Below are 12,394 nucleotides of genomic sequence, written 5' to 3'. Positions count from 1 at the left end.
GTAATTTTCGACGCTGGTTATTTTTACTAATTGAGATTAATAGGAAAAAAAAGGTTTGGAGTTACAGCGCAACAACTTACATTTATAGTAATGCCTTCCACTTAATATAATGGACCCTGGCCTTTCGCAAAACAACTAGGAGTATGCTAAAATAAATTATACCTCACGCAATTCTTGCTGTAAATTATTTGCAAACAAATTATAATAGTTGAATCGATCACCCTACTATTGCAAACATGACTATCCAAGTTAGTTCCCTGTGTTGAAAGGCTGACTCTGGCCTTAATTTTCAAAGCGAACGAAATGTCTCTGCTTCGGCCGGAGGGGGGGCTGGGGGGATGGGCGACAACGTTCGCATCCCCAAGAACGACATTTAAAATAAGAGAGACAGAGAGAGATATCCTCGACGTGAAGAGGGACCCCAGAGAAGTGAAGATGTCGTTGGACGGCAGTAGCGGCCGGAACGCGTCTGCCGCGGTGTTTGCGCGGCGGACGGCTGCGGGTGAGCCGGTTGCTGGGGTGACGGGGTTGGGGGGGAGAATGTGGGTGTGACGCGGCTGTAGAACCCGCCCCCTTCCCCTCCCCCTCCGGGTTTGGGCTGAACGCTTTGGGCAACATGGCGGCGGCGGACGGATGGAAATACTAATGACTGTCAGAAAAATCGCCTCGATTTGTATCATGGTGAGTGCCCGCATCCCCAATCACTCCCCTCACTCCGCAGACTCGTCTCCCCCGGCTCAAGATAAGGACAGTTTATTAAACGCAATCTCCAGCCCCCCCCCACCCACCACCCACCGGGACCACCTCTTGTTTCAGCTAAAGCCAGGGATCTTAAAAGGAAAACAAAACATTTCAAACATTGTAAATGGTGGTGGGGTGGGTGGGTGGTGGTGGATGATTTGCGACGAAACCGTCAGTATGTCAGTATGAATAAAGGGTTCAGTCTTGAGCTGCAGCAATAACGGGTCTGTGTTTATAATAGCCTCCAGTTCCAGGGCTTCTGAATTCTCATTGTAAAACTTTTTAAATATTTACGTGATGAGACGTTGTTAGGGCTTCACATTTGGACTTTATGCTTATTTTTTTACTGGAGTGTTTCTGACTGTGACCTTATTTGGGGTTATATTATTTAAATTGGTCCAGCAGGTTGAAACTCGGTATCCTTATTTTTTTGTGTGTGTTCGTTCATACCAGGGGAATGATGTGCCATTTCTTCCCTTCTTCCCTCTTTTGGTTAATATAGAACATAGAACAGTACAGCACAGAACAGGCCCTTCGGCCCTCAATGTTGTGCCGAGCCATGATCACCCTACTCAAACCCACGTATCCACCCTATACCCGTAACCCAACAACCCCCCCCCCCCTTTACCTGGAGGCAATTTGTAGCTTGACGAAATACCTCCAAGAACATATGTTGTTAACCTGGAAAGATAATCCGACAGCCAGCCAAAATGAATTAATGCAAGTATTGAAAATATATAAGTGTGCTCTGCAGTGTTTGCACCTGCTGTACATTATATGATATATGTGCTCCAGAAGTTGAATAAATGCACATTAATAGTCGATCTAGCCAGCTAAACTTTTAAGAAATACGTTTACCTCTTGCTATTATTGGTAGGAACTTTTAACTGAAGATTGGTTCTTGAAGTTATTGTTTTTCAGTATTTGGCTGTACAATTGCACATTTAACTTGAAATGATGTAACTTTGGTTGTGGTTTGGATTGTCGATGATTGATATGCCTCACTAATTTTGCTCGCTGCCTACTAATGAAAGCAAAGTATTGTAGTCTTAGTTGAAGCATCTGTTTTTCAGTAACGTTATTAAAAGTGATACTGGCTGAGTAACACTGGAATAGTGTTACTTATACAATTATGTTCTTTTGCGCTTAGGATTTATGCTGCAGATCTCACCAGCGAATCAGGGTTATGGAGCAAACCCAATTCATATCTATGTTTGCTTTTCCTATTGCTATTGTTGCTTCTCAAATTTGTGCCCATCTTTCCCTCCAAACAAGTTTGCTTCTCTGCCACAGTACCGAGCGAGCCCTTATCAAAGTCAAAAGTAACACTGTGACTGTGACAAATCTGAACCCTCCCTCATCTTCCTTGACCTATTTGCAGCATCCACCATCCTCCTTCAATGCCTCTCCACTATCATTTAGCTGGATGGGACTGCACCCGCCTAGTTCCATTCTTAACTCTCTCATGATAGCCAGAGAGGCCCCTGCAATGGTTTTTGTTCCTGCTCCATTATGCGTGTTGTACACCAAGGATCTATTATCATTATTATATTTGGCCCACTTATGTTTCTCATCTGCATCCTTTGCCTCTGCAAGATGCCCCTCAACAATGTGATATCAGTTGGGGTGGCACAGTGGGTTAGCCCTGATGCCTCACGGCATTGAGGCCCCAGGTTTGATCCCGGCTCTGGGTCACTGTCCATGTGGAGTTTGCACATTCTCCCTGTGTTTGTGTGGGTTTTGCCCCCACAACCCAAAGATGTGCAGGGTAGGTGGATTGACCACACTAAATTGCCCCTTTATTGGAAAAAATGAATTGGGTACTCTAAATTTATATGAAAAAAAATATGATATCAGTTTCCTTAGGTATGCTGATGGCACCCATCGCGGAGTCACCTTCTTCTTAGGCAGTCCCTTGGGATCAAAGATAATTGGCTTTCACTGATTTGGGGTTTGAAATCGCTGATTTGGAGGAGATGATACTTTTAAGACTTGGGGGATTGGTTATTTGAAGGTTTGTGCACTCCATCTGATGCCTTGATTTTGATTCTGAACATCCCTGATGAAGTGTCTCGATGTGTTCAATTGCCTTCCCAGATGAGCCCTTCAATTTTGGTTGGTCACATGCCAGGGTTTCCCCTGATGTCGCAATATTAAGTCTCCTGCCTTGACCTTGTTCTGAGTAGACCAGTTGCTTTGGGAGTCTGGTGTCAGGCATACGATTTTGCCCCGCCCAGAAGAGCACCATAATGTTGGGCAAGTTGGCTTGGGAAAATATGATGCGGTTGGACCCCTTTTCATAACAGATTTGGAGGATCTTGCAGAGGCACTGTTGGTGGTTGTACTTGAACTTTAAAGTGCTGCTGCAGATCATCCAAGTGTCCAATGCATATAGGAATGCGGGCATCACTGCTGTCTGGTAAACTATGACTTGCGTCTCGGGTTTGAGATTCTAGACCTCAAACACTTTTTTGCCTTAGTTGGCCTGAAGCTGAGCTGGAACATTACAGGCAGTGATAATTTTCTTAATTAATGTATGCCTTTGTCGAGAGGAGGCTGCCAAAATGCTCCAAGTTTTCTAGGATCTTGTTGTTGATCTTAATCGATGGCGTGTGTAATGATCTGTGTTTTGCTGTGGAAGCTGGTTCGAAAAAAACCTTAATTTTCCAGGTGTTTAGTGAAAAGCCCATTTTCTCATGCTTTCTTGGCCCTTCCATGTCCTTAAATTGTTAGTGCCTGTCCGATATCCTGTACTTGATGAGCAAATATTTCCTTCAACTAAGGCGCTATTGTCTTCGCTCGCAGCCTCAAAGTGTATTTTTTATTTTTTTATTATAAATTTAGAGTACCCAATTATTTTTTCCAATTAAAGGGCAATTTAGCATGGCCAATCCACCTATCCTGCACATCTTTTTTTGGTTGTGGGGGTGAAACCCACGCAGACACGGGGAGAACGTGCAAACTCCACACGGACAGTGACCCAGGGCCGGGATTCGAACCCGGGTCCTCAGCACCGTAGGCAGCAATGCTAACCACTGTGCCACTGTGCTGCCCCTCAAAGTGTATTTTATAAATGCCAACTTGATTTGTCTCCCTGGCAAGTGTCTGAGCCAGAATATTTATTATCACTGAGACATTGAAGATCAGTGGCCATCTTCAACGATACCTCAGCTCTTCTGCTGAAAATCTCATTTATCCATTTGTTAACTCTACATTTAACAATCACATCACACTCCTGGTTGACCATCCATATTGTACTCTCTAATCTTGAGGCCATCCCGTATCCTTTCTCTCACTGAGCCCTGTTCACTTCATCTACGTGCTCACTGACCTATATTGTCTCCTGGTTAAGCAGTATCCTGATTTTAAAATTCTTTCCCTTGTTTTGAAATCCCTCTGTGTCCTCGGACCACCTCCCTGCCTCTAATTATGTCATTCTTACACCCCTCGTGAGATACCAGTGCTCTGCTAATTCTCATTCTTGAGCATCTCCGATTTGAATTGCTTCCACCATTGATGCCTTAAGCAGACAAGACGCCAAGTTCTAAAATTTTCTCCTTAAACATTTGCCTGTCACTTCTCTTGTAAGGTAATACTTAAAATCGAGCTCTGGCAATGTTTTTGGTCACTAAAAAATTTCAAGGGGGAGGGCATTGTTGACAGGTCAGAATGTTTTGCCTATTCCTATTTGCCCCGTTAATGTGGCCGTGTGCCACCTTCTTGAACTGCTGCAGGACATTTAGTGTAGGTTGCAGGCCATTTGGTATAGGTAAACCCACTGTGCTGTTAGCAATGGAGTTCCAGGACCCAGAGGCAGTGAAGGAACGGTAATATAATTCCAAGTCAGGATGGTGGGTAGCTTGGAAGGGAACTTGCAGGTAGTGATGCACCCATGCATCTGCCTATGTTCTTCGAGCTGGTAGCAGTCTGGGTTGTAAGGTGCTGTCAAAGCATCATTGTTGAGTTGCTGCGATGCATCTTATAGAGGGGTGAAGGTTGCGGATGGCATGCAACTCAAGCGGACTGCTGTGTCCTAGATGATGTTGTTGGAGTTGCCCCCATCCAGATACGTGGATGTACTCCATCACACACCTAACTTGTGTCTTGTCGATGGTGCACAGGCTTAACTATATGTTACTTGCCATGGCTTCTGTCTTGTTCTTGTTCCCTGTATTATATGACTGGTCCAGTTCAGTTTCTGGTGAATGATAACCCTCAAGATGTTAACAGGAGGATTCGTGGATGATAGTGACATTGAATGTCAAGGGGAGATGCTACACAAATGTTACCTGTCACTTATCAGCCCAAGTCTCAATGTTGTCTAGGCCTTGCTGCAATGGATATGTACTGCTTCACTATCGGAGGGGTCTTGAATGGTACTGAACATTGTGCAGTCATCAGCGAACATCCCCCTGTCTTATCTTGCCCTATTGGGGACAACCAATTAAACCAAATTAAGGGACAAAGGTCTGACCTTATGATGGTGGAAGGTCGTTGCTGAAGCAGCTGATGGTGATTGGCCGTGATCACTACCTTGCAGTGATGTCCCAGGGCTGAGATGATTGACCTCCAACAACTACAACCACCTTCTTTGTACAGGGTATGACTCCAACCAATGGAGGATTTTCCTATTAACTGCAGTTTTGTCAGGGCTCCTTGGCCCAAATAATTATTTATGGCTCGGCGTTAAATTTAGTTTACTGCTTTGAAGTTCCTGGGACCTTTGACTTTATTCCATTAAAGACGCTATATAAATACAGATTGTTGGTTTTAGGCTCTGATTTTTATTTTCTTGACAGCCCCATGGTACAAAGCAAAACCAAGTATAATGAGTTGCATTTTAGCAAAGGATTTCTGCTGTTTCCCATTCAAATAAATGGGACTCATCCAGCATCGTAAATTGTGATAATTTGGGTACTGCAGGGTCTTTCAACTAAAATATCTTCAGTAATTCTTTATTGGCAACAGCATCTTGCTTTATATAATGCCTTTGATATAGAAAATTCATCTCAATGATGTAATCTTTCTGATTTCCGTGTACATTGCATTGTTAAATTTCTTAATTCTAAATACAGTTGTGCGATAAGATTTGGCATGCAGCCAACAGTTTTTTAAATGTGTTTTGTATAAAGAACTTGCCAGCAATTAATTTAAAATTATTTATTGATAATTGGCATAAGTTGTTTTTTAAAATTATATTTATTAAGATTTTGCATTTTAACAAACAACACAACAAAACCACAGGAATGTTACAGCACCCCAACAGAAAATAAAGGCTCGGCATACATGAATACAGAGGGGATCAGGAGAACAATAGTACAGTTGGGTCAATACAATCATTAGACATAACTTGATAGCTCTAAAAGCCTCACCAGAGCAGAAGAGAGAACAAGATAAGGCCATGAAACATGGTAAAATGGTGCACACTTTCCCACGTGGCGATTGCTCGCAATTACCCGCAAGAGTACAGGACACATTTTTCACACCATGTTTGAGCATGCACCAATATCTATCTCCCTAAACTCCAGTGGTGCCAGAGGCACCAATGGCACACTGTCACCTCCTCCCCATGGATACCAAACCCCTCTATACACCTGTAGGATTCAATCAAGGAATCTTTATACCCACCCATTCTAAAAAAAAAACAAAGAAAATTCGGAAGGACACCAGATCTAAAAGGATTTTGCTTATGTACCACACAAGGCAACATAATCCCAGTCTCAGGGATTACCATCATACAGAGAGGACCAGCAGCTGTGTATTTGGATTATGGTCAGTGCCATCAACACCTCCCAACAAAAGGGACAGAGAACTACCAGGAGTGGACCACAGGATAACAAATACTCAGGGTCCAACTGTGGATTCATATTCCCCCGGCGCACGCGCACCATCATTAGAAACTTGCTCAACCAAATACAAAAGCGTTGTGACCACATGGTGGGCAATAGGATATCAACTAAAGTACAGACTTGGCTCAACTTCAGGCTTCGGTGCTGAGAAGAGTCCTATCAGGATAAGTGCTTTCAAGAAGGGACATCCCGATCTCCAGGGGGCAACAGGATACCATTCACAGCACTGGACCTGGGTTAGCCCAGCACATTCTGACAGACGAAATTGAGCACCCCTAGGACCTCCAGCACATCCCAAAGCCCATGCCTCAGCTAGTCCTGCACCACCTCAATGACATCCAAGTCAGTGCACCTTCCCCACTGTTATTAATTTTTAAAAAATTATGCCAGTCCCAACCAGGGATACCCATCACCAACCAAAGAGAAGAAGAATCTGCAAGATACATAATAGTAATTGGATGCCCTAGGAAGGGGTCTGACTCCCTCCTACCCAGTACAATAAGGGGATTCCCCCCCTGTAGACCACCAAATGAAACCAGATTTATAACAGCACACTGTTCATCCAGATGAAGAGAAGAAGGAAAAATAACCGTAAGGGAAAAATGCCCAAGGTGACCCAGGAATAATCAAAGACTAACTGAGCCCACCTCAGCCTGCACCGCTACTCATTATCTAAAGGACACCAACCTCCAGGAAGAGTCAGAAGGAACCCATTCCTCCCCAGGGTACATAATCTGCCCAGGCCATTGATGGTGAAAGGCACAAATTCATAAATTCGTAAGAACAAAAAGCAAAATAAAAACCCGCTACGATTTGCTCTACCTGGGGCCTAGCCTCAATCTCAATGAGGACATGACTAACCCTACCACCAACTCCACATCAACCATCTACCTTTAACCCTGCTGTGGCTCCATTCCTCTTCACTACCAACAAGATAAGGGGTGTCCAAAATACACTCCCCATAACTGCAAGGATAACAGCACATCAAAAAATAAAGGAGGAAAACTGTGCACATAACACATATATAATTGACTTAATATGTTTTTTGCTAGACAGGATAACCGACAACCTTCACTCTTGTGCTCACACTTTGCACACCCTTAAAGGATAAAAGACAGCAACAAATAATCATAAGGGAGTAACGTCCAGGTTTATTGAAGAGCCACAGGATAATATCATCTGTGTTGCATGAAAAGACCAAAACCAATACAGGATCATTGGACACTTCTTAGGATTTCTGGAGGATTCCAACAAATTAAACACCTTCACTTAACAGGCCCACACAACAACAGGTCTCAAAGACTGGATACATCATGTTCCGTCGAACCTGATGGGTCAAGCCTCCAAATCGGGATTACTAAAGCATGGCAGCCAATCTTCAAATTCATTCGGGAACATGGCTCTCACCTCCTACCAGAAATCCGACACCAGACACTCCTTGTCCAGCCCCTGCCTCCAGAATCCGTCAGAATATGCGACACGCAATGCAGCAGGATCTCAAAGAACCGAAGGCGCAGGCCCTTACGAGGAAAAGCGCTCCATCAAATGCATGGATACTATCCTGTGCCTCCACCATTCTCTCAAGGATGCTTCGCAGTTCCTCAAGGTGAGCCACGATCATCATCCAGAATAACACACTCCGAGGCAGTTATCATCTTGATATCTACTGCACCACCGAGATGCAGACCCACTCATCTGGAACAGCGGCTTACTGCAAGCTTGGCGCCTTACTGCAAACCTGGCCCAACCTGCCAGCTCTGACTGCTTCAATCACACTAAGATTCTTTATGATTTAACTCGGCTCCTCATCACAAGGCTCCAATCAGGATCATCCAGGGACATATTACCAAGTATATGTCCTAAGAAAAGGCAATTATGAAATGTGTCACGGATAATGTAAAGGATTAAAAGACTAGCCTGGGCAGCACGGTGGTGCAGTGGTTAGCACTGGGACTGCGGAGCTGAGGACCCGGGTTCGAATGCCAGCCTTGGGTCACTGTCCGTGTGGAGTTTGCTCATTCTCCCCGTGTCTGCGTGGGTTTCTCCCCCATAACCCAAAAAACCCCAAATGATATGTTGGTTAGGTGGATTGGCCATACCAAATTGCCCCTTAATTGGAAAAAAAATAATTGTGTACTCTAAACTTAAAAAAAAGACTAGCATTGCCAGAGCTTGTGGAAAAGCAGCTGCTCCCAACCTCACATCATGTGACCCCCCCCCCAACTCCCCCCAGCAAAATTTTATCAAAATGAGATCTTGGCCCAAAGAGATATGGGACCTGCTAATCAGCTTACAAGGTTGTGGCAAATTGCGCAAAAATAGAATAAAAGCCCCATAAAATTTAAACATATTCTGAATACAGCCACAATTGGATCTAGTCACTTCTGCAAATGTTCATTGAATGGTTGCCATTATTAGATACCGTATAAAGAATAAAAGGTGCCCAAGTAGTGGGCATTCAGAGGATTTATGGCTATTTTTACTGTGCTGTGATTGCCAATAAGACCAGTTTTAAAATCGTGACTAAAGGATGTGGTTATCAATTGTTTGAATTTCACTGCTACGGTTTAAGATGGACAAAGACCATAAGACTTTAGGAGCATAGGGCGGTACGGTGGCTCAATGGGTAACACTGCTGTGCCACGGCGCCAAGAACCCGGATTTGATCCTTGTCCTGCGTCACGATCCTTGTGAGTTTGCACATTCTGCTGTTTCTACGTGGGTCTCACCCCCACAACCCAACGATCTGTAGGATAGGTGAATTGGCCACACTAAATTACCTCTTAATTGGGGGAAAAAAATTATTTAAAAAAAGACTTTAGGAGCAGAAGTAGGCTATTTGGCCCATTGAGTCTGCTCCGCCATTCAATTACATCATAACTTAATTGATATGCTCCTCAAGGAGGGGTTCCAAGCTTGAATTTGACAGCAAGTTGCAAAGTTTGTGAAAAATCCTGGACCTATAATTCACACTGATTTTATGAATTTTCACGCTACTGAAGAGTTCCATTGAACTGCATCCATTTGTATTGAATGAAACGGTCTAGTGGCTTACTAGCATCTACTCTGCTGAAAACAATTGTCAAAAGCTTTAATTTAATCTGAGCAATGTCCAGACTATTTTTTGAAGGCAATTTAACTATTATTTGGTTGTAATGTTTTTATGAACTGTTTTCTCTTCTGCAAAAGCGAAATACTTGCTGATGCTGGCAATCTACCTTAAATTACATTGGGTATATCATACAGAAACAGGCCACTCACTCTTCCAGTCCATGTTGGTGTTTATGTTCTGCTTGTGCCTCCTCCTATCTTTCCTGATTCATATAGAATTCCTGTAGTGCAGAAGGAGGCCATTTGGTCCATCAAGTCTGCACCGACCCTTCCAACAAGCATCCTACATAGGCCCATTCCCTGTCCCTGTAACCTAACCTAGGTAACCTAATCTTTGTTCACTAAGGGAAAGTTTTCAATATGGCCAATCCACCTAGCCTGCATATGGTTGGACTGTAGGATGTAACTGGAGCACCCAGAGGAAGCCACACAGACACGGGCAGTAGGTGCAATCAGTCATCAAAGGTCAGAATCGAACACTGGTCCCTGGTGCTGTGAGGCAGCAGTGCTAACCACTGTGTCACCCATATCAATCATCATAACCCGATATTTCCTTCTCCCTCAAGCCGAGCTTCCCCTTAAATGCGTATGTACTATTCACTTCAACATTCTTATCACTGTTTGGTAAAGACGTTCAAGAGAAAGTAGACCCAGTCTGCCAATCCTTTCCTAGTATATACATCAGGAAATATATATTATATGTATCCATCCACTCCTGGTATCATCTTTATAAATCTTTAAACTCTCCACTGCCTCCGTATCCTTTTTCTAAAAGATCTACCTGAACTGCACACAGTACTCTTAAGTCTGGCATCACCAAGTTTGATGTAGGTTTAGCATAACTCCCCTACTTTTCACTTCTCTCTAGAAATAAAGTTATTTTGATCATCTTTGAGGGCCTTGCTAACCTGTGGTGCAACTTTTAGTAATTGGTTATTGGTACTCTGAGGTCCCTTTGCTCTATCCCACCTAGACCAGCATCTTTCAAATAATAAGTGACCTCCCTAATCTTGCTACAAAAATATATTACCTCACATTTATTTATATTTTGAACTTCAGTTGTCAATTATTTGCCCATTCGCAGAGTTTATTAATGCCCTACTATAATTTGTTGCAGTTTCCTCTGTGTTGACTATCTTCTTTCTGGTCCCCCCCCCAATTTGGTGTCATCTGCAAATGTAGAACTTTGTTTTTGATTCCAAAGTCCAATTTGTTAATGAGAACAGCAGTGATTCAGGCACTGATCCTTGTGGAACACCATTTCTGAACTTCTACCACTTTGAATAACCACCCTTTATTCCCATTCTGTGCTTTCTGGCTAGTAATCCATTATGCCATTTGCCCCGACTCCACATTCGCTTACTGTTGGTTTGTGTATTTTGGGGTGCCTTATTGAAGGTCTTTTGAAAATCCCAATAAATTACATTTCCTGAAATACCATTCCTCTTTATATCTTGCCTTGGATTGCCATCTTGCCATGGTGGAGAGGCGTTGAACATTCCATTGATCCCGAGAGCAATGCTGTCTGGTGTCTTTAAGCTCCTGAAAGGTCACCCATGACTGTAAGGTTGGAGGGGAGGAACCAGACAAGGTGCAATCTAAAACCAGACGAGACGCAATCCATCAGTGGCAGATCAGGCAGAAGATATTCATATGGGATCAATGGCTGCGATGGTGGATGAAAGTTGCCGGAGTAGAGATCCCTGGTCATCGAGGCTCCCTTGCCAATGGAGCTTGCTCTATCAAGGACTGTGTGTCTGCTGATGTGCAACGGCATACCTACGTTAAAAGATGTCGCACGGCAGGCGTCTACCTAGAGGAAACGGGAACAGCCCTAACACGGATGAGCCTCACAGAGATCGGTGAGACATGACGGGACAGGACCGTGAGATCTGGAAGACCCTAGCTTTGGACTGGCACGTAGGTGGTGGAGTTAAATTCAGTCGTTTCACTTTTGGAATTAGAACAAGAGAACGTTTTGGCAACTTTCTTCATAACTAAGCAGCTCTCTTCAGGATCCACTTTGCTCACCTCAAGCTAGAAAAGGTGCCCTGAACATAGTCTGTTCCATTCCCAAACTAGCTGGAAAACTGCATACAGCAAACTCATCGACCTGTGGTCAGAAAATAAAAGTTAAACTGAATTTTTGAACCTGGAATGTACGAACCCTCATGGATAATGGGCAGAACAATCAACCGGAATGGAGAACTGTCCATGCTGCCTGTGCACTCGGGCACTTAAACAATGATATTGCTGCCCTGTAAGAGACCTGAGGAGCAGGTGAAGGGAAGCTTAAGGAGGATGGTGGTGCTCACACCTTCTGGAAAGGAAAACATGAGGCTCAGCCCAGGATGCACAGAATTGGTTTCTCCATCAATAACAAACTTGTCAACCTACTCCTTTTAAAAAAAATAAATTTAGATGACCTAATTATTTTTTCCAATTAAGGGGCAATTTAGCGTGGCCAATCCACCTACTCTGCACATTTTTGGGTTGTGGGGGCGAAACCCACGCAGACACGGGGAGAATGTGAAAACTCCACACAGACAGTGACCCAGAGACGGGATCGAACCTGGGACCTCAGCGCCGTGAGGCGGTTATGCTAACCACTTGGCCACCGTGCTGCACTGTCAACCTACTCCTTGAGCTCTAGTCGGCATCAATGAGTGCCTCATAACAAATCGAGATAATTA

The 12,394-nt window shown here is 43.8% G+C and overlaps 1 protein-coding gene across 2 annotated transcripts in view; it reads left to right on the top strand.

Annotated features, from left to right (window-relative positions):
* The first annotated feature begins 547 nt into the window (after positions 1-547).
* LOC119951419 (ubiquitin carboxyl-terminal hydrolase 12-A-like) overlaps positions 548-12,394 on the top strand; it is a 49,077-nt gene continuing 37,230 nt past the window's right edge. Inside the window, exon 1 of one of the 2 annotated variants that reach the window (XM_038774587.1) lies at positions 548-681. In XM_038774587.1, coding sequence (XP_038630515.1) covers positions 634-681 — 48 coding nt within the window. In that variant the 5' untranslated portion in view covers positions 548-633. The remainder of the gene's footprint in view (positions 682-12,394) is intronic. The other variant, XM_038774588.1, reaches the window with a different exon arrangement.

The sequence above is a fragment of the Scyliorhinus canicula genome, chromosome 17, assembly GCF_902713615.1.
Source record: "Scyliorhinus canicula chromosome 17, sScyCan1.1, whole genome shotgun sequence".
Classification (NCBI taxonomy): domain Eukaryota; kingdom Metazoa; phylum Chordata; class Chondrichthyes; order Carcharhiniformes; family Scyliorhinidae; genus Scyliorhinus; species Scyliorhinus canicula.
The sequence above is the reverse complement of the archived record's forward strand: the minus strand, read 5'-3'. Positions and strand labels throughout refer to the sequence as shown.